We start from the raw sequence: 26,378 nt of genomic DNA on the forward strand, positions 1-26,378 counted from the left end.
CAGGGACACGCAGACAGAGGCAGCCCCTGGAAAACGCAGCGAGTTTATTCCTTTACTACCCACAAAAACAGCCGAGTCCCACCAGGGGCCGTGACGCAGGGGCAGACCAGGACACACCAGCATCCTGCTGATCCCTGCTGTCTGCATGAGCCATGCCAGTGCTGGCCAGCCTGGACGCTGGAAGCACAAAGAGCAGAGCCGAGGGGCCTGGCCCAGCTGCCCCGGCCGCTGGGATCCGTCCCTCGGGGCGAGGAGTTGCAGAGGGAGCCGCCAGCTGGAGCGGCGCCGTCAGCCGCGGAAGTGAGCAAACTCCTTGCGCAGCCAGAGCGAGTCCTGGTAGAAGAGGGGGTCGCCCAGGTGCACCGCCGTCCGCTTGTAGAAGTAGCAGTAGAGCACGGCCGCTGCGGGACGGAGGGAGGGAAGGAGGTGAGGGCAGGCGCTTTGGGGTCACGGCCAGAAGGGCCTGGGGTGCCCACACGGCCTCCAGGAGCCCCCAGCCTCCCTCTCTGCTCCTGCTGCCCCAGCCGACGCGAGCCCTTACCCAGCCGCTGGAAAACAAAAAGCGTCTGCAGGCCCTCGGTCCAGACGAAGCGGCCGGAGTCCCTCCACCGCAGGTTCTGTCGGGGACAGGAGGAAGGACACGTGCCTCAGCTTGGGGGCAGCACCTCCGGCTCCCACGGCCTGGCCGCTGCTGATCCCGGGCCCATGTGATGCTGCTGGCTCCGGGAGCACCCGCACCCCAAAGGTTAAGCGGCTCAGGGGATTTGGGCAGCGAGCCAGGACCTATTCTGGCCTCGCTCTTCAGATCCCTGCAAATCCCCATCAATCCCCTGCCCGGACAGCCTGGCAGGACGGCCCCGGGCACTACCCCGACATCCCTGGGGCAGCGGGGTGGGGACGAGCCCTCACCCCAGCCCTGTGGAATCCCCATTTTGGGGACTGGCAGCTGGGACAGGGAACAGGGGACAGAAGGGGACCCCCGGGGCTTGAAGCCAGCAGGAAGGGCCTCCCCAGCCTCCCTGCACGGGCGTTTGCTGGGGATTAATCCCAGGTAAACTGGGAGCTGAGCCTTCAGCAGGGATCGCTCCAGCGTGGGCTTCTGTGGCAACACGCAGCCAGAGCTGCCACGCTTCCCCTGGGGAAAGAGGATTTTGCAGCAGGTCGCAGCGCTGAGGGCAGGGGCTGGGATGTGGCAGCTCCCTACCGGCCTGATCAGGGGGGCAACAGGGATGGGGGCACACCAAAACGTCCCCAGCAGTGGGAAACCGTGCCCTGCCTCTCCTGGGAAAGGGACAGAAGGCAGCAGGGGGTGGTGGCTGCTGCCTGCGTGCCCTTGGGCGAAGCGGGCAGCCCCCAGCCTACCATGACCCAGACGTGGAAGGAAATGCTGAGCGCCAGGTAGGCTGCGGACAGCAGGATGGTCCCCTTGAACTTGTGGAAGAGGAGGTTGACCAGCCCGGCCTGGAAGACGAAGGTGTTGAAGAACATGAGGAAGATGATGATGACGTTGAAGAGAATGGCGATGTCCTGGATGCTGAGGGAGAGGAGAGGCACGGTGAGAGCTCGGTGGTGGGGGAGAGCCCAGCCCTTCTGCCCCGCTGCCCTGCCCAGCTGGCACTCACATAAAGAGGATGAGCTGGACAGCAGGGGCTGTGCGGAGCAGCTCCGAGAAGGAGTTGACAAACAGGTCATAGAACAGCAGCAGAAACTGCAGGAACAGCACCAGGCTGTAATTGCTGGTCTGGAGCATCTTCCTTCCCAGGGGGCTGGAGCCCTCAGCCCCGGCATCCCCAGAGGTGCAGGCAGCTCATGGTATGGTGCCAGGGGCTCAGCATCGGGGGCTCAGCATCGCTGCTCCCTACAGCTGGCACCTGTGGGGGAAGCAGAGGTTTTGCTTGGTAGGGAGCCCAGCTCCTGAACCCTGCCACCTTCCTCCGCCAGGAAACTCAAAGCAGGGTGACAGCCACAGCGCGTCCTGACAGCTCCCAGCACAGACACCGAGCTGCGCTCTCTTCGCCCGCTCTCTCCCACCCTCCAGGCTCCGACTGCCCCCGATTTCACGGAGCAAACAGGAAAAAAAAAAAACAAAAAACAAAACACAGGGACGAGGAGGACGTGTGAGCCCTGGGGGACCGCGGGCAGATTACTCACGCCTCTCCCCGGCAGCGCTGAGCAGGCCACGCCGTGCCCCAGCACCGCTCCCCGACACCTCACCCCCTCACCCCCGGGGCCGGGCGGGGAGGCGCGGGTGAGGCAGGGGCCGGGGGAGCGGGGCCGGGCCCTTCTCTACCAGGGGACCCCCGGGGCTGGGAATCACCCCCCGGACTCGCAGCCCGCCGATCCCCGAGCGGCCCCAGCTCCCCCCCCCGAGCCTCCCGGTGCCGTCCCGGCGGTGCCCGGCTCCCCCCGGCTCCCCCCGGTGCCCCCGACCCCCGGCCCAGCGCTAACCCGCGGCCGCCATCTTGCGTCTCCATAGCAACGGCGCGCGCGGGAGGGTGGGGGGGAAGAGGAGGAGGAGGCGGAAGCGCGGGGGGGCCGCTCTAGCCGCCGCTCTCTATGGTTCTCCCCGGCTCTCCCCTGCCCGGCGCGGGGGGACCACCGAGTCGGGCGGCTAGAGCGTCCCCCCCCCAACATGGCGGCGCCCAGTGAGGGCGAGGGGGAAGCGGGGGAAGCGGCGGAGGCGGAGGGGGGGGGGCCGGGGCTGCTTCCCCGCGGCCGGTGAGGGGGAGCGGGGCCGGGGGGAGGCGGAGGGAGCCCGCGGGTGCGTGAGGGGCCGCGGGGAGCACGGGGGGGGCACCCGGGGCTCCCCCCCCCACGGGAGGCGTGTGGCAGGCGGCGGGGCCGCCCCCGGGCTGCGGGTTCCCGTTTGGGGCCGGCTCCTCCCCCCGGTGCCTGCACGCAGCGGGGAGCCGGGCGGGGAGGCTGACGGAGCTCGAATTTCCCTTCCAGGCTCGGCCGCCCCCCCGGTGCCGCGATGCTGGCCGTGCCCCTGCGGCCTTTCTGCGCCTTCCTGGCCGGCCTGGGCCTCCTCTGCCTGGCCTTCGTGGCCTCCTGGTGCCAGCGCTGGCGCGGGGGCTTCGCCTGGGACGGCAGCGCCCGCATGTTCAACTGGCACCCGGTGCTGATGGTGGCGGGCATGGTGGTGCTCTACGGAGCAGGTGAGTGGCGAGGCGGCTCCTCCCTGCTCCCCTTTGTACCCCCCCTGCTTCCCCCTGTTCCCCCCTGCACTCCCCATCCTGCCCCCTCCCTCTCCCTGTTCCCCTCTGCTCCTCCCCGGCTCCCCCTGACCCCTCTCGCCCTGCCAGCGGCCCTGGTGTACCGCCTGCCCCCCGCCTGGCGCGGCCCCAAGCTCCCCTGGAAGCTCCTGCACGGCGCCCTGGCCCTGACGGCCTTCGGCCTCACGGTGGTGGGGCTGGTGGCCGTCTTCGGCTTCCACAACGCCTCCAAGACGCCCAACATGTACTCGCTGCACAGCTGGCTGGGGCTGGCCACCGTGCTGCTCTTTTCCTGCCAGGTGGGTGCGTGTTCCGTCCCCCCCCCCCCCACCCTGCGTCCCAGCCCCCCAAATTTCCCTTCCTCATTCCCTGTCCCCGCAGTGGCTGGCTGGCTTCAGCGCCTTCCTGCTGCCCTACGCGCCCCCCTGGCTCCGTGCCCTCTACAAGCCCGTCCACGTCTTCTTCGGCTCCACCATCCTCATGCTCTCCGTGGCATCCTGCGTGTCGGGCATCAACGAGAAGCTCTTCTTCAGCCTGTGAGTGTTGCAGCGGGGCTCTGCTGGACCAGCCACGGGGAAAGCCCCCGCGGGGCGAGAGGCTGGGGAGCTGGGGCTGTATTTTTATCTCCGCGCTTGCAGTGGTATCAACCGAAACTAAGCATGGGTTTAACTAAGGGAAGTGAAAACTTTCCCCCCACCCCAGGTGCGTGGTTAACCACCACAGCTCCCTGCTGCAGGGTGGATAAGGAGTTCTGTGGGCTGCGGGGAAGGCTGGACGTGATGAGGAAGGCTCTTGGTGGGTCTTAACCCTCCAGACGTCACCTCCAGCCCCGTGCTGCTTTGTATACCGGCCGCTGGCGGCTCCTTGCAGCAGCACCCTCAGGGGCCAGGGGGCTGTCATGGCCTCAGACGGGACAGACAGCCACGGGAGCAGTGTTATGGGGCTGCTGGAGTTGTGGGGTTGTTCCTGCTGTGCTGGGGGCACAGAGCCAGCCCTGTGATTCTCCTCCGCAGGAAGAACGGGACAGCGCCGGCGCCCTACAACCGCCTGCCCCCCGAGGCCGTCTTCGCCAACACTCTGGGGCTCCTCATTGTCCTCTTCGGGGTCCTGGTGCTGTGCGCCCTGGCCAAGCCCGACTGGAAGCGCCCCGAGGACGGCTCCACGGACACGCGCCAGGTACCCGCAGTGCTGTGGGGCTGCACATCGGCTCCCAGGGTGGCTTTGAGGAGCCGAGCCGGGGGTCTGCCACCCCCCGTGGCCCCAACCAGTCCGTCCCCGGGCTGGGCTGGGCAGGGGAGCGCAGGTTTCAGGCTCACCCACGTCTCCCTGCAGCCCCTGCTCGGCACCGAGCGCTGACGCCTCCGAGATCTCCCCCTGCCGTGCCGGGGCTGCCAGCCCGGAGCTCTCCGACCCCGTCGCTCTCCCGCCTGCCCCGACGCCTCGCCTTCTCCGGGCTGCCTGTGCCCAACGCTCTTCTGTCGGTGGGAAGAAACGGGGTCAGCTGCCTCACAGCAGAGACGCTGCTGCAGTGGGGACACCTTTTTGCCTCCCTTGTGGCCCAGCACTGGCCTCCTGCCAGCCTCAGGCCGAGAGCAGCTGCAGCGCCCAGCTCCTCGAGCCTGCGTCCTCGTGCCTCTGCCTGCCAGCTCCTGCGGGGTCCGGCTGTCCCCTCGCGCCCGGACTGGGATCTGTGCCAAATCGGCTGCCCCTGAGCCCTGCGGTGCCATCTCGGGCACCTCGTCAGGTCAGAAGCTGCCAGAGGAGTGCCCCGTGACTGACTGGTGGCGCTGGGAGCCAGCACAGCGCGGGCTGCCCCAGCCCTGCCTCCTCCGCGGGGCCGGCAGGAGGCCTCGCAGCGTGCCTTACCCCTCGGGGGGATGCGTGTGTGGTGGTGGGACCAGCTCAGCAGCCCTCAGGGACGCTTAATAAAGCGCTGGCTTCCGCAGCACTCTTGCACCTGCGTCCTTTGGGGCAGCCCAGCCCAGTCCCCGTGCTCACCCCGTGGTTCCCCTCACCCCATGGTGCAGGGCAGGCTCTGCCCCGGTCCCCAAGTTCCTGTTTTGCCCCCTTTCTGGAGCCTCCTCCACACCCCGTGAGCGCAGCCATGTGAGCCTCATGGTTTCCCCAGCCAGCCACGGGGGCAGAGATGAGGGCTCGTGCGTGGCCCAGCAGCTTCCTTCCTCCCCAGCCATCACGCTCAGGGCTGGCTGAAACCTCCCCCATTGCCATGGGGACCAGCCGCCTCCCCCCAACCCCAAACCCCACCACCCCACCCCTCTCTGCACGAGGACAGACACTGAGCCAACTTTTGGGGACCACAAACGTTCATTGGGGGCACGGGGGGCGCATTGCCATGTCTCCCATCGCCTCTGCAGCCTCAGGGAGCCGAGGGGGGGGCAACCACAGGCCGGCTGCCCTCCCTCAGCCCCGCAGCCCCTCCAGCACAGCGCGCAGCACGGCCGCCGCCGCCACCGCCCCGGGGTCAGGCTGCAGCAGCTGGGCCGAGCTGATGTAGCTGGCTCTGCCCGCGCCGGCCTCCATGTGCCGGGTGGCTTCTGCCGCCTCCTCCGCGCTCTGCCAGGGGAACGGGGAGCACTCAGGGCACGCCCGGTGCGGCCGTTTCCAGCCCGTTCTGCCCATCCTCTGTCCCCACCCAGTCCCTGTACCTGCACGGCGGAGGCCAGCACCGTCAGCAGCTCGGCTCCGGGGCTGCGCAGGGCGTGCAGCGCCTGTGCTGCAGCACACAGCGAGTCCAGCTGGGAGACACGGGCAGCGGGCTGAGCGCCAGGGCCGCCCACAGCCCCCAGGGAAAGAGGGCAGCGTCGGGACCCCGTCACGCTTCCCCTTTCGCGGTGGCACTCACCATCGTCCTGTCCCCCGGGGCAGCTCCTCCGTACCTGCGTGGCGAGCACAGCGCTTGGCAGGAGCCCGCAGAGGGGCTGGGGGGGGTCCCGCGGGGGTCCCGCCGCACTCACCGCCGCATGGCTTCGATGCCGGCGTCCATGGCGTCAGCCCAGGTCGGGAGGTCGCTGCGGTTGTGCAGGGGCCGGGCGGCCGCCGTCAGGAAGAGCCCGTAGAGCTGCGGGGACAGCGGCCCCGTCACCACCGTGGTGGCAGCGGGGTAAGGGGGACAAAACGGGGGTCCCGATTTGCGCTCACCACACCGGAGGAGCCGCCCATCTTCTCCAGCAACAGGTCAGCCAGCGCCGAGAGGAGCTGGGCCGGGGCTGCCGGCGGGGGCCGGGCACGCACCCACTCCTGGATGGCTGCGGGGCAGAGGGGTAAAAAGGGAGGCTGCGGGGATCCAGCAGCGTGGGGGGACCCTGTCCCCCAGCGGGGGCCATATTTCAAGGCCTGGGGGTCCTCGCTGCCCACCGAGGGACGTGGTGGAGCAGCCCCTGCTCCTCCGAGGGGGCAGCTGGGGGTGCCCTGGCGCAGGGAAGGGGTGGCACCCACCTCGTGCGGCCCGGGCGTGTGTGTGGCCGCAGTCCCCGTCGCCCGCCGCGCGGTCCAGCTCGTTGAGCTTGTCCTGCAGGCCCAGCAGGGTGCTGCACACCCGCTCCAGGACCAGCTGCACCCTCTTCGCGCCAGGCCCTGCAGGGAGGAGCCGTCACCCCCCTGCCTGGCTTTGAACTCAGGGGAGGCAGGGAAACTGAGGCAGGGAGCGGGGATGGCTCCTTCCTGCGGCCGCCCTGACCTGTGCTGGGTGTTTGCTGAGCTGGCTGCGGCTCTGGTCCTTCGTTTGGTGCCGGCACCTCCGGTCTCTGGCTCACAGCGGGCCCCGCAACCAGGTTGGGCCAAGCCATGGCTGTGGTTTCGGCATCTGGAGCAGCCGGTGAGGAGGGAGGCAAGTGGCAGCTCAGCGGGAGCCGCCGAATCTACAGCCCCAGTCCCGTGTGCCCACGAGTGCTGGTGTCCAGGGCCACCCCATGTGTCCCGTGCCACCTCCCCGCCCGCGGGCGCTCACCGATCAGCCCCAGCAGCTCCTCATCCGCCAGCATGAGGGTGAGGGAGACCCCGGCCATCTCCAGCGCCGTCATGAAGGAGCCCACCAGGGCCCGGGCGATGCGGACTCCTCGTCTCTCTGCACGGGTTAAGGGTGGCCGTGAGCGAGGTGGCGTTGCAGGAAGGGTCCCTCAGGAGCAGAGAGCTCCGGGGGGGGGTTCCGGGGTGCCCCCAAACTCACCCAGCCCACGCACGGCAGCGCCAGCCACGATGCCCAGCTCCAGGCAGGACAGCCCGCCCAGGTTGTTCACCACCAGCACCACGGCAGCACCTGCGAGGCAGCGAGCAGAGTGAAGCCCCCCCCGTCTCCTTGGACGTGCAGGGGGTGCCCCGGGGGGGCTCAGGGGACACCCAGGGGGGGCTCACCGCGGCTCAGGGGCAGATGGGAGGCGTTGGCAGGGTCTGTCATGTGCGCCAGCATCGTCTCCACCGCCTCGTCCGCCGGCATCACCTGGCAAAGGAGCAGGGGACCGTGAGGCCAGGCCAGGGGCACAGGGAGAGGAGTGGGGTGAGGGGACGCTGCTCACCTTCATCCTGCGGACACCGGCCTCGCCGTGGATCCCTGCAGGGACAGGACAGCGTCACCCCACGCTGGCACCCAGGGGCACGCGGCCCCCGCGCCCGCCAGCAGCCTGGCGCAGGGGGGAGGCGAGGGGGCAGCTCCTCACCCAGCCCCAGCTCCATCTCGTCGGCGGCCAGCTGGAAGGTGGGCTTGGAGCCGGGGACGCTGCACGGGGACAGGCTGAGCCCCAGGGTGCCTGCAGGCGGCGGGGAGAAGGAGGGCTGCGTGCCACATTTCGGGGCAGGCGGCGGGCACGCGGACAGCCACACGGGGAGGCAGGAACGCCACCGTGCCCCGGCCACGCTGCGGGCACGTGGGGTGCCCGGCTCGGGCTGAAGTCCACCCCGTGCTGGTGCCTCTTATCTGCCTCTGGGGAGGGTCCCGCGCGCCTACCCATGGCTTTGGTGACCGCCGACACCCTCTTGACGATCTCATCCAGGCTCGCCCCCGCCTCCGCCAGGGCCCCGGCCACCTGCAAAGGGAGGGGGGCAGCAAGGGGTGAGGGACCCCTGCGCATCGTCCCCCCCTCAGGGGCACCAGGGGGACCCCCGCGGACCTTGTGCACGAGGACGGTGCCGCACAGCCCGCGGCGCCCAGCTTTCTTCTGGCTGGTGAAGGCGCAGTCGTCCCCCACCACCACCATCTGCACGTCAGCCCCCTCCGCCCGCGCCCTCTCCAGCGCCAGCCCGAAGTTCAGCCGGTCCCCGGTGTAGTTCTTCACGATCAGGAGGGTCCCGACTGCGGGGAGGGGCAGGGAGTCAGGCGGCGGCAGGGCCACCCGCCTCCCCCAGCACCCCAGGGTGTCCCCGTACCTGCCCCAGCCTGCGTCACCGCCCGGATGGCCGCCAGGATGCTGCCCACGGCGGGAGAGGTGAAGACGGCACCGGCCACCACCCCGCTCAGCATGCCCTTCCCGATGTACCCTGTGGAGCAGCAGGGACGGGAGGGCTCGGGGATTTTGGGGATGGGGTCACCGAGCCCACAACAGGGCTGCGGGCACTCACCTGCATGGGCGGGCTCGTGGCCGGAGCCCCCCCCGGAGAGCAGGGCCACGCGTCCCCGCAGGGCATCCAGGTCAGCTCGTAGGGCCACCCGGTGTCCCCGCAGCAGCCGCAGCCCGGGGTTGCAGGCCACCAGCCCGGCCAGCGTGTCGTCGGCGCAGCCGGCCACCGAGCCCACCAGCTTCTTGGGGACCTGCAGGCACGGAGAGGTGGTGACACGGGGACGGGGAGCAGGGAGAGGGGCCTCGCACTGCCCCCGGCTCACCTCCATGGCTGCGTGGTGGGACGGCGGTTCCTGGGGGTCCCGGTGGCACTGGGGGGGGACGTGAGGCTCCCCGGCTCCGTCGGCTGTCCCCGTGCTGTGGCTCCCGTGCAGCCTTCGGCCTGGGTCCAAACTCTGCCGGGGGCTGAGGGAGGGCAAGGTCCAGCCCCCCCCGGGATGGGGGTGTCCCGGCTGGGCTGGGCTGGGGAGGGCAGGGAAGGGGGCGTGTGGGGTCTGGGGGTGCAACCCTATACGTGAAGACCCCTACAAGGGTGTGGGGGAGTAGCAAGGGGTGCGACCCTACACATGGGGACCCCTACCAGGGTGTGGGGGGGTAGCAGGGGGTGTGACCCTACACATGGGGACCTCTCTTGGGGTGGGAGGAGGTAATAGGGGGTGTGATCCTACACGTGGGGACCCCTCCCGGGATGGGGGGTGCCATAGGGCATACCCCTGCACACGGGGACCTCTCTTGGGGTGGGAGGGGGGTAATAGGGGGTGCAGCCCTACACATGGGGATCCCTTCTGGGATGGGAATGGGGGGACCGGGGGGGGCAGCCCTACCAAGGGGGACCCCTCCCGGGATGGGGGGTGCCATATGGCACATCCCTACACGCGGGGACCTCTCTTGGGATGGGGAGGGGGTCAAAGGGGCGCAGCCCTGCACAAGGGGATCCCTTTTGGGATGGAGGGGGGGGACCGGGGGGGGGCAGCCCTACACATGGGGACCCCTCCTGGGATGGAGATGGGGATACCAGGGGGCACCCCCTGACACGTGGGGCCCCCTCCCGGCATGGGGAAGTCCCGGGGGCGCCCCCCAGCAGCGGGGCCCCCTCCCTGACCCTTTTTGGGGATGGGGGGTCCGGTGCCGCCCCCCACCTCTCGTCTCGTCTGCTCCCGGCGGTCCTCCCGGCGGCGCAGAGCGGCGCAGAGCGGCCCTTCCGCTGACGTCACGGCGGCGGCGGGCGGAAGGGGAGGTGGCGGTGGCGGCGGCGGAGAGGCCGCGCTGAGGCCCCGCTCCCGGTGCTCCCCGCGCCCCCCGCGCCCCCCGCGCCCCCCGCTCCGCCCGGCCGGGCCCCGCCGCCGCCGCCATGTCCTACAACTACGTGGTGACGGCCCAGAAGCCGACGGCCGTTAACGGCTGCGTTACCGGTACCGGGGGGATACCGGGGCTGGGGGGCGGCGGGGGGGGCGCGGGGCCTCTGGGGGTGCTCCGGGCTGGGGGGGGGGCCTGGGGGTGCTGAGGGGAGCGGGGGGGGCTCGGGGTTCCTTGAGGGGGATCTGAGGGAGTGGGGGCGCCGGGGGGGGGCTGGGGGTGGTTCGAGGCTCTGGGGGGGCTGCGGGTGGGTTTTGGGGGGGTGGGGGGGCGGTGGGGCCCCTCTGGGGGTGGGGGGGTGAGGTTTTAGGGAGCTGAGGGTATCGGGGGGGGTTGGGGGGCTGCGGGGTGGGGGCTGGTGTCAGGGTCTCGCCTCGCTGCAGGGTGTTTGGGGGGTGGTGAGGAGGGTTTGTGGCTGGGGGGCTCCCCAGGGAAGGCGGGGAGCTGGGGGGGAGGTGGTTGGGGTGGTGGTGGGGTCTCGGGATGGGCCCCCCGGGGTTGTGAGCTGGCTCGGGGGGAGCGCCCCGAGCTGTCACCCCGCTGCAGTGGGGGCTGACGGCATCTCTCTGTTTCTCTTTCAGGGCACTTCACCTCGGCGGAGGACCTGAACCTGCTGATCGCCAAGAACACGCGGCTGGAGATCTACGTGGTGACGGCCGAGGGGCTGCGGCCCGTCAAGGAGGTGGGCATGTATGGCAAGACCGCCGTCATGGAGCTCTTCCGCCCCAAGGTGGGTGTGCTGCTGCGGGAGGGGGCTGCCTGCCGTGCGGGCGTGGGGTTGCTCCCTCTCAGCCCTCCCCTGACGGCACCCCCCGGCCCTTCCTTCGCAGGGCGAGAGCAAGGATCTGCTCTTCATCCTGACGGCCAAGTACAACGCCTGCATCCTGGAGTACAAGCAGAACGGGGACAGCATCGACATTATCACCCGCGCCCACGGCAACGTGCAGGTGAGCAGCGCTGCAGCTCCTGCTCGAGTCTGGGGGGAGGCAGCTTCTCTTCCGTGGGGCCAGATTTACCTTGTTAGTGGCAGAGGTGCATCTGTGTGACAGGCATCTGCCTTGATATTTAGGATTTTTTACCTACCAGGGACCCTAGCCGGGTTCAGCTGCTGGCACTGTTATTTCTAAAGGTTTTCTGAGCCAGTGAGCAAGCCTCGGGGACTGAGGACACAGCTCCAGCTGTGTTCTTAGAGCAGTTTGCAGAATAATAAGGTTGATTTGAGGTGCTCCAACTTTAAAGAGATTTAGTACTCAAAACCCAAGTGTATTTTTTTTTCTCCAAAGTTTTTTTTTTTTTTCTCCAAAATGGTTCCTCCGGTGTTTTGTGACCAGTCCCTACACACTGCATACCAGAAGCACGACTGCTGAATTTACTTTTGCCTTTGTGGCTGTACAGTGAGCTTAATAACTGTTGGTGTGCTCTGTTCTGCTTTTTGCTGGTTAAAATCACACCTTTCCAGCAGGTCAAGGATCCCCATGTCTTTTTGGCTTTTTGTTGTTCCATATCCAAACGATTTCTGTCAGCTGGCAAGCCAAAATACATCCCATCTGTTTCCAGGTGCTGAGCTTCTGCTGACTGACTGTGAGCGAAGCTGAGCAGGGGGTTAGGGGCAGGAAGCGTAGGTGGGCACGTCCTGTCAGTAATGTGTTGGTGTGTTTGGGGCCAAAAAAGTACTTAATCTTCCCGTGCCATGGTTCTGCCTCGTGACATGGAGGTGCTGATAGCAGCTCCTGACAAGCAAAGCTGAGGGGCCTGCAGGAGGGAGATAACAGTGCTGGATTTTTGGAGGGTGAGCTTTGGTCACGGATATCAGAGCGCTTCACACCAGTGGGGAGCGCTGCCCTCCGTCAGCGACCCTGAGGTCGTTGGGTAGGGAGCTGGGGTTACAAAGCCAGCTGCGGGGTCTGCTCCTGGAGCACGTGGTCGCTCTGTTTCCCATCTCCATGGGTCTCCTGCTCAGGATCGCATCGGTCGTCCCTCGGAGACCGGGATCATCGGCATCATTGACCCCGAGTGCCGGATGATTGGCCTGCGGCTTTACGACGGCCTCTTCAAGGTCATCCCCCTGGACCGGGAGAACAAGGAGTTGAAGGCTTTTAACATCCGCCTGGAAGAGCTCCAGGTCATCGACGTGAAGTTCCTCTACGGCTGCCAGGCCCCGACCATCTGCTTCGTCTACCAGGTACCTTGTTCTCCATCCGTGACTCGAGCAGAGGGTTGCTGCGCTGACCTGCACGAGCCAAGGTCTCCTTTCAAAGGTTTTCCAAAGGGGCTGGAGCATTGGTGGTGTGCTGGAGCCTGCGGAAAGCAGTGCTGTGGTTGAGAGGGGAGTAAGAGACAGGTCTGGGTCCTGCAGGCTCGTTTCATAGCCGAGGCAAACCCATGTTCCTTAGTGCTGTGCTTTTCCACTTCTGGGAGAGGCAAAGAAATGCTCTCCCCCAGGAGAGCTGGGCAGCTGATGCTTCTGGAGGGGCCTGTTTCTGTGCTAAATGATTAAGAGGAGCACGTGGGTCCTTCCAGGTGGATCAGAGCCTGCTCAGTTCCTTCATACAAACACGGCTGTGAGACTTTTCCCTTTGTCTTCAAAAAGAAGTGTTTTGTCACAGAGGCAGTGCTTGTGGGCCTCTCTCTGAACACTCCATTTTGAAGCAAAGAGGCTTTGCGGTGCTGGCTGGACGAGGGATTATCTTTGTTTTGTCAAAGCTGGGGCCTGGCTGGGAGCTACTGCGACAACAGCGCAGGATCCGGTGTGAATTCAGTTCACTGTGGTCATGGAGGCAAACTCGTACCATGGGAGCTACAACCACGTGGTAGCAAGGGGCTGATTTTTTCCCTGTTTTCAAAAGCCACCGCTGTTATTTTCGAGAGAGGTGGGTGCTCTTAAACCCCACTGGACAGTTAGTGAGAAAAGACCTGGGAGACATCGCTTTGTTGCTGTGTAAGTAAGGGTTCGGGAGAGTAGCCCAGCCCCCCTGCGTCAGGACAGTGCTCTCCCCCTGCCCTGTGCACTTTCTTCCCATCTGCACACCTTGCTGCTCTCCCTTGGCCTCCAAACAAGCTTTCAGAACACGTGGCAGTCCTTGTTTGTCTGAGCGAGGAGCGTCTATGGAGCCCTATTTTTATCCCGTGACACTTTGCAGCTTGGTGTCAGAAGGGAAGCTCTTTTAGCCTGTCCTCGCTGTAGAAATATGCAGCAGGAGCGGCTGGCGATGCTCTTTGTGGTTTTGTCTTGCTTCATGGGTGACGTCCCCAGAGCTGGCAGCGGCAGCGTGCAGCTCGGAGAAGCGCTGGGAGCCCCTGAGGGTTTGATTTGTGCTGCTGCCGTTGTCAGGTGGGGAAACAGGCAGAGAGGGACAGTGAGTTGGCCAAATTCTTAAACTCTGTGTCAGAGCTTGGACAGAAGCGCAAGTTTCCACTCGGTCCTCAAGAGCATCCTAAAGGAGGAGCTCGGTCATCCTGCAGTCAGTTAGCAGAAAGGGTCTTATCTCAAGGAATCTGGCACGTTTACGATACAGACAAGCTGAGAGCAATTCTTTAGTAGTTATAAACAGGTGTTGTACAGATAAATTATCTATTTCCACGTCTGATAGATCAATTTTACCCTTGCAGCAGGAGTGAGATGCGAGTTCTGACTCATGAGGCCTTATGTAAAACGCTGGGTTTGCTTTGGTTCCTGGGAGTCTGACTGTGTGTGTGTGTGGAGGGGGAACGTTTCCAAGCTGCTGCTTTCTCTGATTCCTTCTCAATTTATTAATCATTGTCACAGGATTTGGATCGAGCAGAATAGCATTGAGTGTCTGAGATGATTCTTGTGTAGATATGAAACCAGAGGAAGATACAAAAATGAGCAAGTTTATTAAAAAAAAAAAAAAAGAAAAGAAAAAAAGGCTTGAGAACTTCTGTTGTGTGGAGTAAAAAGGCCTAGAAATGCCAAAGTCACATTAACAGCTCTTCTGCCATTCTAACAGCCTTGCTTCAGCTTTAACACATACAGGATATGCTCTGGTTGTGCTAATTCCTCATCTCTCTCCTCCCTGTGTATCCGTTTCTCCCCGACTTCCCCTTCTCTGTCCACTGGCGCTGCTCGTTGCTTCTCGCCGTGCCCAGACGTCGGGCTGCCGAGTGCTGTTGGTGAGGGTTTGCTGAGCTCAGAGGCTTTGAGGGGTGAGCCAGGAGGTACCCGGCTTTCCTGTGAGTGTTTGCTTACAGGGCCAACAGCCACAGGGAGCAAAACCCACTTTTACTTAGGTCTGGAAAGTGGTAAGGCATAATAAATAAAAAGATGAACGGCTCTTTTAAAGTAGTTTTGCAAACAACGTCTCTGAGGAAACCTGGTTCCTCGTGGCTTAGAGCCTTGTCTCGGCTTTTGAGGCGTGAAATAGGCCAGTGGGTTACGATCAAAGGCTTCTCTGTGCCCTGACTGCTCCTGTGTCCCGTTCCTACGTGGGCTCCCAAGTGCCTGTTAGTGTGGACTCCTTTCCTATACCCTTTATTTCCACGTGGGCTCTGCCTCCGAGGCCTCTGTTCCCTCTCAGGTTTGGCTGAAATTGCCCACCAGGGTGGGAATTGCTGGAACAGCAGAGACAGCAGAGGATTGTTCAGCAAGCGAGCAGATTGTTGCCTCAGGAAACCAGGCTGAAAAGGCTGAGGAGCACGGAGCTGGGCGCTCAGCTGCTCTGGCACCTGTGCCGTTAGAGCCGAGCTGAATTCCTGAGCGCCTTGCTGGAGCTGGGGGCGGTGGCAGTGCTGTGCAGTGCCACTCATACCCAGCTCTGCAGAGAGCCGTGCGTCAGATGAGTGCGATGCCCGGAAAATCGCTTGTGGGTATAAAAATGGAAAAATCGTTTCCAGTCTCTTTTGGCAGAGGGATTTCTCTAAAGGTTGGTCTACGTACAGATACATTTAGGGAAAGTGTGGCTGAGGGTGCGTGCGTTCGGGCCCACGTGCAGCTGCAGCCTGAACTGGGGGGCAGGATGGAGAGGCTCAGCAGCTCTGGTCACTGGGTGATGGGGCAGCGCTGCCTTGCTTTGCGGTTGCTCATCAGCTCAGCCTCAGGAGCCTCTGGTGCTGTGCACGCAAGGCTGTCGTGGGTGTCCGTGCTCATTTGTGCCTTCTCTTTCAGGACCCTCAGGGCCGGCATGTCAAGACGTACGAGGTGTCTCTGCGTGAGAAGGAATTCAACAAAGGTCCTTGGAAGCAGGAGAACGTAGAGGCTGAAGCCTCCATGGTCATCGCAGGTCAGGCCTTTGTGCAGGATCTTCCCTTCTGTTTGATCCTTGAGGCTGAACACCTTGTTTGTGCTGCACAGGTTCTCTGGTAAGACGTTTCTCTTCTCCCCTGCACAGTGCCAGAGCCTTTTGGAGGTGCAATCATCATTGGGCAGGAGTCCATCACCTATCACAACGGAGATAAATACCTGGCTATAGCTCCACCTATCATCAAGGTGAGCAACTGCTGACATCTAGAATTGTCCCCTGTAGTTCCTCTGTTTTCAGGCATGTCTGGGAGTGCTGGGAGGGTGCTGGGCCACTTGTAGTCAGGAATTTAAACTGTTCTGGTCTCCAGGTGTGGCCTAGTAGGGCCACTTGATTCTAGAGCTTCGGTGAGCATAGGTGTTTTGCACGATGGCTGACCTGTGTTTTGGAGGACTGAGGGACACGCGTGATCCTTGTAAGGGTGTGTCAGTGTGTGCTTGCACTGTCCTGTGTGGCTCTGCTCTCTGTGGAGTACTCGGAAATGGCTGCAGTAAAGCTGAAATCCCGTTAGGGCCCCAGAGAAAGGGATTAATTAGGAGGTAGTGAGTGGTTTGGGCATTGGTCCAGGCCAGCGCCTGGTTTCAGTTCAGGCAGCGAAAGATATGAATGAGCCCCTTGGAGACTTGAGTCCAGCCATGTATGATTGGGGCACTTGTTCAAAGGAAAAAAGACTCACACAGTTTGTGATGGAACTTGAGCTTGTGGTTTCTGTCAGAGGGACGGGCCAGCTCCCACATTTAAATGGTACAGGAAGCACAAATGGCACGGCTGAGGTGCTGCTCAGGGCTGAAAGAGGGCCTGAGCTGTGATCAAAAGGTCCTTTCAAGCGGGAAATAATGATGGGCTGGAAAAGAGTTATAAATCTTAGGTACAAAAAACACTAATTGTTGCGTGAACGCCTACGGGCTACTGGACTGCTGCTGGGGCTCTGTGCTGGAGGGTTCATTATACTGGAGTGAGTAGAGCAGCTCTCCCACACTGCTGGTGTACAAAACTGCCTTGACCTGCAGTCAGAGCGCAGGCACGTTGGCTCTTGAGGCCAGTAGAATGCTTGCATCCAGTGAAGATCTGCAAGATCAGGGTTTTTAAACCAAATCCATAGACGGGAGGCCAGGCAGCACCTACCCCGCAGAGCAAAACGTCTGCAGAGCTTCTGTCCAGAAATGGAGCAGGCTCGGAGCTCTTCGGGTCCCAGGCAGCATCTCTGCAACACATCTGTGAAAGGCTCAGCATTAGAAAAAAAGGTTCTGATGGCATCGTCCCTGGGCTATGAGCAAGTTAGGGACATGTTATTTAGGAACGTGAAGCACTTTCTAGATACCCAAAGCGAGGCTGTTTGCCCACAGCTGCTGGCTGTGTTTGCTGCTACAGTTGATTACGGGGTGAATCCAGCCCTCTCCCTCCACGCAGGAAGAGTGCCTTGGTGTGGGATTTGGCTGTGGTTCCAGCAAGCAGCTGGCGTGCTGTGGATGTGGTTGTTCCCCTCCGGCGTGTACAGAGGTGGTGCCGTTGCAGTGGCTTCCTAACACTTCCTCCTTTGCACGTAGCAAAGCACAATCGTGTGCCACAACCGCGTGGATCCCAACGGGTCCCGTTACCTGCTGGGGGACATGGAAGGACGCCTCTTCATGCTGCTTCTGGAGAAGGAGGAACAGATGGACGGCACGGTCACCTTGAAGGACCTGCGTGTGGAACTGCTCGGTGAGGTAGGATGCTGCCACGTCAACGCCGTGTCCCTGCTGCTTCTCACCACAGGGTCGGGGGGCTCTGCAGGCAGATGAATGGCAGGAGCAGTGTTTCTTTGGAGCCCAGGTTGGAGTGATATTTCACTCCCCACAGCTGTCAGCTCCAAATGTTCAGTTGCTGGATTTGGCTTGGGGAATTCCTGATTCGGGCATTTGAACGTTTACAGCATCTTCATGGGTTTTTGCAGGGTGTTTGCACACCATCCCTGGGAGAAGTTTGGACTCTGTGGGTTCTGCAAAGGGCTTAAATTCCTCCCCTGTGTCCAGGGTCTTTCTGTTGGGCTGCAGTTCAGGCGTAGTGCTTGGGAGGCATGGCAGAGCCCTTTTCATTCTAAGGATGGTTCATCTGTCTCCTTGCAATTCCCAGACATCCATTGCAGAGTGCTTGACCTACCTGGACAACGGTGTGGTGTTTGTTGGCTCTCGGCTTGGGGATTCCCAGCTTGTGAAGGTAAGTGGGAGCCTTGTCCTAGCTTAATTGTGTGTTCAGACAGGATTCATACATCCGCTTTCATCCTGTTTGCAAGAGGTGTATACATATGGATGGAAACTTTCCTTTCTTTTCCTTTTCTACCTTCTGCTTTCCACTTGACCTTTCTTGTTGGAAACCAATGACTGTGTTTGTTCGTAGCTCAACGTGGACAGCAATGAGCAGGGCTCCTATGTAGTGGCTATGGAGACCTTCACCAACCTCGGTCCCATCGTCGACATGTGTGTAGTAGACCTGGAAAGACAAGGCCAAGGGCAGGTAATGTTGATCCTGCCTTGAAGTGCTCTGTCCTGGGGATGTCTGGGCCTGCAAGGTGTGTGGAGGGCATCCGTGGAATGAAAAGACTGAAATCCATTTATTGTTAAAAGTATTATCCTGAAGCAGGGAAGGATTTGAGGTCTTTCACTGAAGAGTGGTCATAGGTGGGAGGGCTTCTTCTTGGGCACCTCTGTTAACAAGGAAGTATTTTCTCTCCTGCCATGGGGAAGGGTCAGCTGCCAAAGAGCTTCCTCTGAGAAGCAAGGAAGATGGGGACCCCATCTTAGCCTGAGTCCATCACTGCAAGGAGTGCTGGGGGTGCTTCCCAGCAGCAAGTGGTAAATATTTGCTTTTTTTTCCAGCTGGTCACGTGCTCAGGTGCGTTTAAAGAGGGTTCGCTACGGATCATCCGGAACGGCATTGGGATTCACGAGCATGCCAGCATCGACCTGCCGGGAATTAAAGGTGTGTGAGCTGTTTGGTGCTGTCTGATGCACCCCGTGACCTGAGGGGGCCCAGTGGGGACATTCCTTGTGAGCGGACTGAGGATGGGGTGTGGGTGGGGGACTTCCACCCACCAGCTTTTGTAATATTTGCTGTGAGCACGTGGCCTCTCTGTTGCAGGCTTGTGGCCCCTGAGGTCAGATTGTCATCGTGAGACCGACAATACCTTGGTGCTGTCCTTCGTTGGCCAGACCAGGTAAGGTGGGGTTAGGGCTGAGCCAGGCTCTCAGCTGCCTGTTGGAGCATGACATAACAGGATCTCCTTTTCCCTTTAGGGTTCTTATGTTAAATGGAGAGGAGGTAGAAGAGACAGAGCTCACAGGGTTTGTGGATGATCAGCAGACTTTCTTCTGTGGCAATGTGGCACATCAGCAGTTGATCCAGGTAATGCTCCTTCTAGAGGAGACATCCTTCTCATCTTGACTCTGTAGCCCTTTTCATCTGTGGAGGTAATTTAGGTCTGTGCTGTGCATCATGGCAGGGGCTGCAGTACTTCTTTGGGCAGGTGTAAAAAGTGAGGTGTTGTCCTGGCTCCGAGCAGACATGTTCTTTCTCCTCAGATCACCTCTGCCTCTGTGAGACTGGTCAGTCAGGAACCCAAAGCCCTGGTGAGCGAGTGGAAAGAGCCCAATGGGAAGAACATCAGCGTGGCTTCATGTAACAGCAACCAGGTGGTGGTGGCTGTGGGACGAGCCCTGTATTACCTGGAGATCCGACCCCAGGAGCTCAGGCAGATCAGGTGAGTACACATCTCTCCTCCTGGCCCACAGGCTCTCAGCCTTTCCTGTCTGTCCTTGGGCTCCGGGCTGACTCCTGTCTGATTTCTCCTTCCTGCCAGCTGCACAGAAATGGAGCATGAAGTTGCCTGCCTGGACATCACTCCTTTGGGGGACACTAACGGCATGTCCCCACTGTGTGCAATCGGGCTCTGGACTGACATCTCTGCCCGCATCCTGAAGCTGCCTTCGTTTGAGCTGCTGCACAAAGAGATGCTGGGCGGAGGTAGGGCTCTCCTGAGGCTGGGGGCAGCAGGGACTGATCTGGTTGAGCCGTGAGTGGCATCAGCCTTCTCTTCTTCTGTTCCCTGCAGAAATTATCCCTCGCTCCATCCTGATGACGACTTTTGAGAGCAGCCATTACCTTCTGTGTGCCCTGGGAGATGGGGCGCTCTTCTACTTTGGGCTCAGTCTCGAGACAGGTAACTACGGGGCCTAGCACCAAGTGGGCTGCCTGGGAAGGTGGCTGGACTTACACCCTCTTATTTGCTTGATATACTTTTTTTTTTCATCCTTCTGGAGATCTCTCTGTCCTTCCAAGCGTTACTTCTTTCTCACAGTGAGGTAGTTGTGCTCACGTGAGACTGGCTGTAGGTACTGTGAGTTGGTGGATTTCTCCAAGGGACTGCAGAGAAAGGAGGTTGATGCTTGTATCCATTTCTCTGCTGCCAGCAGGATGCGTTTACTCGCACTCATTTCTTCCCAGCACGTCACAGCCACGTTCCTCTCTGCTGCCCTGCTCCTGCAAGCTCTGTTGGGGCAGCCCCCAACACCACTGCTCCTTTTCTGCAGGTTTGCTGAGTGACCGCAAGAAGGTGACCCTGGGGACGCAGCCCACTGTCCTGAGGACTTTCCGCTCTCTGTCCACCACCAACGTGTTCGCCTGCTCTGACCGCCCCACCGTCATCTACAGCAGTAACCACAAGCTGGTTTTCTCCAACGTCAACCTGAAGGAAGTGAACTACATGTGTCCCCTCAACTCGGATGGGTATCCCGACAGGTGAGCCTGCACCTTGCCTTGCCTGACACAGAGGGGGAGCTTTAGGCTCTGTACTGGCATAAACGAGGTGCAGGGTGGGCTGCTCAGCCTGGGAGCTCCATCTTACCATGTCCAGGAGAGAAATATGCCTGAGTCTGGTCAGTGGGAGAGCTTTTTCCATCAATACTTGCATGGCATACAGCAGTCCTGGCGCTGGATTCTCCCAGGACAATGATCAGTCCCTTGTGCTGCTTGTTGGGTCTCTCATGAGAACAGGGGTATGCGTGGTCCTGTCTCTTAAACCCTGTCCCTCTCTTCTGTGCATCAGTAACCCTAGATGTTGCACTGATTTGGCCATCCTGTTTGGATCTGCACAGTATGGGAAGGGGATCTGATGACTAACAGCTTTGGGGGTGGGAAGAAGAGGGAGATTCTTGGCTGTGCTTGAAGCCTTACAAGCCCCATTGCTGAGTTTTCCTCCTGTACAGCTTGGCGCTGGCCAATAACAGCACTCTGACAATCGGCACCATCGATGAGATCCAGAAGCTGCACATCCGCACGGTTCCCCTCTACGAATCACCCAGGTGAGCCGAGCTGAGCAGTGGAAGGGGGAGTCTGGTTCGAGGGGCCCTTATTCTGCTGCACAGGACAAAACTGGGGGAGATTTCACCATGGGGAGAGGCAAGCTCTGCAGTCAGCGTTCCTGTTGCAGGCTCAGTTTAGCACACAGACCAAATCAGTGGCGTGTGCTGAGAGTAGGCTGTGCAAGGAAGCAGGTCTTTCCTTGTAGTTTCTCCCTGGAGTGGTCTGTCCTGGCATTGCTGCTCACACAGCTCTCTGTCCTGCAGGAAAATCTGCTACCAAGAGGTATCGCAGTGTTTTGGCGTGCTCTCAAGTCGCATCGAGGTGCAGGATGCCAGTGGGGGCACCACCGCGCTCAGACCCAGCGCCAGCACCCAGGTGAGGGGTAACTGCTAGGTCGTCCCTGAGCTCTGGGCTGTGGGTACTGAAGCTCCTTAGCCCAAACCATGTCGCAGATTTTCCTTAACAATCTTCTCTTCCAAAGCTCTGAGTACAGGCTCTCCCTTTGGCAGCCTGGGAGGAGATGGGGTGGTAAGAGCTCTCTGTGGTGGTGTCAGGGTCTCTCTGTGCTGCTCTCTGGCAGCCTCAGCATGCTCACTGTTCTGTCTGATCACCTTTGTTTTGAACGCTGCTCCTTCAGTCCCTTGTACAGGCTTCTCTTTGGTGTCGAGTGGTTTCCTTCTCTCAGAGGTGCAGACACAAGTCCCCTTCAGGCAAAAGCTGTGGTGGGAACTTCAGCACTGTGTTAATTTTTCTATTAATGCTCTTGCTCAGCAGCATTGCCTCTGCCTGGCACATCGTGCGTATCTGTGGGTGCAGGGAGTGTGCTCCATTCCTCAGGCCCAGGGAGCTCCTTTTCTCCCATTCATCCTCCTGGTCCCCAATTGTCTCAGCCTTCGTGGTGCAGCATGAGGACGTGCCAAGTAGCACAAGGATGTGACCTGTCTTTCTGTGTCCTAGGCCCTGTCCAGCAGCGTGAGTACCAGCAAGCTGTTCTCCAGCAGCACAGCACCGCATGAGACATCCTTTGGAGAGGAGGTGGAGGTGCACAACCTGCTCATCATAGATCAGCACACCTTCGAAGGTACCAGCCCCAAATGCTGCCCACGCTCTCAGCCACTGTTCCCCTCCGGAACAAGCTCATCAGCGCGTGGCTGATACCTGTGACCTTCACAAAGCTGTGATCTCACACATTCCCTTCAGTCAGAGCATTTTTTCTGGAAGATCAACAGCCATACGTCATAGGTTTAAGGCGTAGTGATTTGGTGGTGGCAGGGAATAGGTGAGGGGATCTCCAGGCAGCCATTGACTCTGCACCTTATTCATGGCCTGAGTTTCCAGCTGTTCCTAGGCAAACTGCTCTGCTCCTGTGTGGGGGTGCTGGCTGCTGGGACCCAGGGGACCCAGTTGTTTCTGCCTTTCCCTCTTTGCACAGTACTTCATGCTCACCAGTTCCTGCAAAACGAGTATGCCCTCAGCCTGGTCTCCTGCAAGCTCGGCAAGGATCCAAACACCTACTTCATTGTGGGCACTGCCATGGTGTATCCTGAGGAGGCAGAGCCCAAACAGGGCCGCATCGTCGTCTTCCACTACTCTGATGGTAAGAGCAAGGTCTTCTTGTGTGGCCAAATCTAGCTGCATGAGGGCAGTCCGAGATCCAGCTGTCCCCAGAGAGGATCTGTAGTGGTTTGTCACTGCTGTGGGTCATCACAGCACGTCCCCTTTTCCCCATCTGCCAGAGGAACCCAGGAATCCCTCACAAGAACCACATTCTGTGATTTGCTTTCTGTGTGTCTGCCCCCTGCTGTCCTGCTGCTCCTGTGTTACTTGCCCACAGATCCTCTAGAGAGCAGTATTTAAAGCAGCTTGTCTGAACAGCCCCCCCAAGGCCTCCTGGCCCTGGGAGCGAGATGCACATATAACTTGGCACTCTGTGGATTGATTCCAGGGAAGCTGCAGAGCCTGGCTGAGAAGGAGGTGAAGGGAGCTGTATATTCCATGGTGGAGTTCAACGGGAAGCTGTTAGCCAGCATCAACAGCACGGTAGGACTCCCATGAGACCCTGACTTGCTTCATGAGCGCGTTTCAGAGCTGGAAGCTGTCCAGCCTGTCATCTGGGTCCCCAGTCTCTGTTGGAGAAGCGTGTCCTGGCTGGCACGGGTGTCCATTATAGCTCAGGAGTTGTGTCCCTTCCTTCAGGTGCGCCTGTACGAGTGGACAGCTGAGAAGGAGCTGCGCACAGAGTGCAACCATTACAACAACATCATGGCGCTCTACCTGAAGACCAAGGGAGACTTCATCCTTGTGGGAGATCTGATGCGATCTGTCCTGCTCCTTGCATACAAGCCCATGGAAGGAAACTTTGAGGAGGTATCACTGGTGTTGGATAGTCGTAGAATCGTTTAGGTTGGAAAAGGTCTTCAAGAAAGAAGAGGCCTTCACTTCTCTTATCACTGTAGATGCTGTAATTTATCAGACAAGTCCAAAGATATTGTTTGCTGTCAGCCAACAGCACAATGGGTGTTTTGGCTGAACTGCAGTTTTAAAACAGATACTACAGTTTCTGCAATGGTATCTAACTACCAAACATTAGAACTAGTCACCGAAACAATTTCAGGTTACAAGCATTAGAGTTCTAGCAGGTATATTCTTCAGGAAGAACATTCACTCGGTCAGAGAGGTGCTGGGAGTGTGCATTACCTGTTCCAGAAGACTCTGGGCAGGTGAAATGCTGTTGAAGGTAGTAAATGGAGGAGCCTGGCTCACCACACCTGCCAGCCCTTGAAATACAATGATGTAGGTTTGTGCACAGAGAACAGGGTCACCTGGTGACATTCTCTTAGGCAGATCTATGTGGTTCCTGGAGGGACAAATCCCGGGGCTCCTGAGGAGCTGAGCTGTGTGTCAGCAGCTTTGTGAAGTGCAGGCTCGGGAGGTGTGCTTGTCACCTGCCAGGAGTGGGAAGCTGCCACCCAGACAGCCTGTTGTGCATTCGGGATGGCTCATTGAGACCATTGCTGCGTCTGTCAGCAAATGCAGTGTAGCTGGGGCTGGGCCAGGCAGTAGGGCAATCTGTGTGCGTAAACTGAGAGTGGCTTTGGCATGGGCTTGTCAGCATTTGTCCTGGCATCATCTGGCTGCCACTAAGGCCAGGGCCATCTCCACCAAGGCAGTTGGTGCCTTTTGCTCAGCTTCATCCAGCAGAGAGGGCAGACTGGATCCCACCTTGCTCCCAAATGTGGGCGTTGGGTGGAATGAAGATGTTTGTTAACAGGGCAGGCTGCCTGCGCACCGTACTGCATCTCCTTTTTGCCCTCTTCCAGATTGCCCGGGACTTCAATCCAAACTGGATGAGTGCCGTGGAGATCCTGGATGACGACAACTTCTTGGGAGCAGAGAATGCCTTCAACCTGTTCGTGTGCCAGAAGGACAGGTGGGCTGGCTAGGAGGGGGATGTGGCAGTGTGTGACAGGAGGGACAGGGCAGTAGGGCCTTCTGGTCCCCTCAGCATCACAGCTACGGAGGTGTGTCAGGCAGGAAGGTGGGCAGAAGCTTGCACAGCTCTGAGGAGCTGTGAGACAGGAGCGGGGGGAGTTCAGCTGTCACCCCAGCACAGACTGAGCAGGGTGCTTTGGGTTTCAGTGCTGCCACGACTGACGAGGAGCGCCAGCACTTGCAGGAAGTGGGGCTGTCCCACCTGGGAGAGTTTGTCAACGTCTTCTGTCACGGGTCCCTGGTCATGCAGAACCTTGGCGAGACGTCCACTCCGACACAGGGATCGGTTCTCTTTGGCACAGTCAACGGCATGATAGGTAAGGGTCAGGGAGCACCACCTTGGGCAGGAGGGTAGCAGGTCCCCTTCTCTGCTGCTGGACCTGGTCTGGGGTTTCCTTGTGTTCTCTGTCATCAGCCTCGCAGTGCTCTGTGCCGTACTCTCCTCAGACACCTACTTTTCTCTCTGGAGAGCTGCCAGGAGAGGAAATTGCTCTGAATTTCTTTGAAACCCCTTCCTTATCCCAGTCCTCTCAGGCACCAGCTTCCAGTCCAGCAGCATCTGCTCCCTGCCTGCTGGCAGCTGCAACAGCGTGGCCCCAGGGTCCCTGGGCTGCCCTGGGTTGAACCCTGAACCCTCATCACCATTTTATCCTTTGCAGGACTGGTGACCTCACTGTCGGAGAGCTGGTACAACCTGCTGCTGGACATGCAGAACAGGCTGAACAAAGTCATCAAGAGTGTGGGCAAGATCGAGCACTCCTTATATCCTTCTGTGGCCCAGCCAGGAGCCTGCAGCAGCAAATGCTGGGGGCTGGCTTGTGAATCGGGGCACAAATTCTGTGATCCTGTCGAGGCAGTGTGGTCAGTCTGCCTCAAGCAACTGCTGTGGATGCAGTGGGGGGAGGTTTTTTCCAGACACGGTGTGGGGTTGGTGTTACTCCCTGTGGGTTTGGCTCCTTGACGGTGGCACCTGGAGATCATTTCACACGGAGCGCAAGACAGAGCCAGCTACGGGCTTCATTGATGGCGACCTGATTGAAAGCTTCCTGGACATCAGCAGGCCCAAGATGCAGGAGGTGGTGGCAAACTTGCAGGTGAGATGGGTGATACGAGCTTGGGCTCACGAAACTTGCACTAGGAACCCCGCTCAGAAGTTCAGACCGCACTGAACACGAGCCCTCCTTGGAGGGCATGCATTCTTCTGCACCTGCTGCTGTCTCCACCCTCCCCTGCCTTTTCTCTCCCTGCAGATTGACGACGGCAGCGGCATGAAGAGGGAGGCCACCGTAGATGACCTGATAAAGATCGTGGAGGAGCTGACCCGGATCCACTAGCAGGATTCGGGCTCCTTCCCTAGCACCTGCCTCCCCACCAAGCAAGGGGGGCTTTTCCCCGCCTGCAGCTGGAAGACCCCTGACTGGCTGCACTGAACACTGGCGGGTGGCCCTTGCCCGAGGGGAGGTGGGAGACGGAGTTTCAGAAGGGGAGCCAGTTTGCTAGGGATTTGGGGGGGGGGTCGTTGGCCAGGCACCACGTCATTGCCAGCTTGGATTCACAAATCCTACGGACTCAGCTGCTGACCCAGAGCTGGGCTTCGCTCGTCGCTCCTGTTGGGTGAGCAGTAGCACCCAGCTGAGGCGATGCCCTTGCCTGGATTCACTCTTCACTGTTGTCTTTAGTAATTTTTTTTCCTGCTTTCGGTTTCGTTTTCAATTCTTTTTGATCCGTTGTGGTTTGTTTTTTTTTGTTTTTTGTTTTTTGGAAGGGGAAGCAAAGCTGCCTCTAGGGTGAGGGCGAGGGCTGGAGGATTCATGAGGGGCTGGTGAGACCTGCGGCCGTGGAGGGGGAAGATCTTTTTACATCTGGGTGAGGAAGCTAAGAGGGACAGCACGCTCCTCTCTCTCCACAGGATCTGTGGCTCACTCAGGGAGGGAAGTTCTGGGAAGCTCAATCAGTTGTGGAGTCTGAGTTTTACCAAATAAAGTAGTCCAAGAGGAAAGAAAGGTCTGTCTCCTGGCGCTGAGCTCCTCATCGCCACAGCAGGGGTGGCAGTACCCGCTCTGCATGCCACTGTGTGCAGCTGTGTGCTCGTCCAGCCAGAGGAAGCCTCCTTCCCCAGCCAGCGCAGTGCCCAGAGGAGTTTCCTGCACTGA

At 60.4% G+C, this 26,378-nt stretch overlaps 4 protein-coding genes across 7 annotated transcripts; 2 read left to right on the forward strand and 2 right to left on the reverse strand.

The window, feature by feature from the left end:
• Positions 1–14: 14 nt before the first annotated feature.
• Positions 15–2,551, reverse strand: TMEM138 (transmembrane protein 138). 2 transcript variants are annotated; one of them, XM_082761630.1, is made up of 5 exons: positions 2,449–2,551; positions 1,623–1,871; positions 1,363–1,534; positions 542–617; positions 15–401 (listed from the first exon to the last, which is right to left on the reverse strand). In XM_082761630.1, the coding sequence occupies exons 2-5, from the start codon at positions 1,748–1,750 to the stop codon at positions 289–291; spliced, it is 489 nt and encodes a 162-aa protein (XP_082617756.1). In that variant the 5' UTR covers positions 1,751–1,871; positions 2,449–2,551; the 3' UTR covers positions 15–288. The 2 variants fall into 2 exon arrangements, with proteins under 2 accessions (XP_082617756.1, XP_082617757.1); XM_082761631.1 differs by lacking the exon at positions 2,449–2,551 and adding an exon at positions 2,152–2,272.
• On the forward strand, positions 2,529–4,709 carry CYB561A3 (cytochrome b561 family member A3). 2 transcript variants are annotated; one of them, XM_082761628.1, is made up of 6 exons: positions 2,529–2,645; positions 2,950–3,158; positions 3,306–3,514; positions 3,597–3,751; positions 4,229–4,391; positions 4,548–4,709. In XM_082761628.1, exons 1-6 carry the CDS (start codon positions 2,557–2,559, stop codon positions 4,569–4,571), a joined length of 849 nt encoding a protein of 282 aa, XP_082617754.1. In that variant the 5' UTR covers positions 2,529–2,556; the 3' UTR covers positions 4,572–4,709. The 2 variants fall into 2 exon arrangements, with proteins under 2 accessions (XP_082617754.1, XP_082617755.1); XM_082761629.1 differs by having other exon boundaries at positions 2,587–2,718.
• Positions 4,710–5,577: 868 nt separating this feature from the next.
• On the reverse strand, positions 5,578–9,969 carry TKFC (triokinase and FMN cyclase). Of its 2 annotated transcripts, none has more exons than XM_082762336.1 (18): positions 9,925–9,969; positions 9,049–9,247; positions 8,787–8,976; positions 8,595–8,705; positions 8,339–8,520; positions 8,176–8,254; positions 7,889–7,978; positions 7,748–7,782; positions 7,587–7,671; positions 7,402–7,491; positions 7,183–7,299; positions 6,913–7,038; positions 6,672–6,809; positions 6,375–6,481; positions 6,191–6,294; positions 6,079–6,112; positions 5,882–5,971; positions 5,578–5,789 (listed from the first exon to the last, which is right to left on the reverse strand). In XM_082762336.1, the coding sequence occupies exons 2-18, from the start codon at positions 9,052–9,054 to the stop codon at positions 5,637–5,639; spliced, it is 1,737 nt and encodes a 578-aa protein (XP_082618462.1). In that variant the 5' UTR covers positions 9,055–9,247; positions 9,925–9,969; the 3' UTR covers positions 5,578–5,636. The 2 variants fall into 2 exon arrangements, with proteins under 2 accessions (XP_082618462.1, XP_082618463.1); XM_082762337.1 differs by having other exon boundaries at positions 9,049–9,190; positions 9,925–9,967.
• A 69-nt stretch (positions 9,970–10,038) lies between these two features.
• On the forward strand, positions 10,039–26,194 carry DDB1 (damage specific DNA binding protein 1). The gene is made up of 27 exons (XM_082762325.1): positions 10,039–10,197; positions 10,723–10,871; positions 10,972–11,088; positions 12,102–12,323; positions 15,264–15,378; positions 15,487–15,584; positions 16,944–17,102; positions 17,509–17,592; positions 17,773–17,889; positions 18,252–18,354; positions 18,514–18,589; positions 18,669–18,777; positions 18,954–19,132; positions 19,232–19,395; positions 19,484–19,591; positions 19,962–20,169; positions 20,637–20,732; positions 20,997–21,108; positions 21,691–21,814; positions 22,166–22,330; positions 22,679–22,773; positions 22,930–23,100; positions 24,054–24,163; positions 24,373–24,542; positions 24,885–24,987; positions 25,196–25,319; positions 25,476–26,194. The coding sequence occupies exons 1-27, from the start codon at positions 10,137–10,139 to the stop codon at positions 25,557–25,559; spliced, it is 3,423 nt and encodes a 1,140-aa protein (XP_082618451.1). The 5' UTR covers positions 10,039–10,136; the 3' UTR covers positions 25,560–26,194.
• Positions 26,195–26,378: the final 184 nt, after the last annotated feature.

The sequence above is a fragment of the Aythya marila genome, assembly GCF_965140915.1.
Source record: "Aythya marila genome assembly, chromosome: 5".
NCBI classification, from domain to species: domain Eukaryota; kingdom Metazoa; phylum Chordata; class Aves; order Anseriformes; family Anatidae; genus Aythya; species Aythya marila.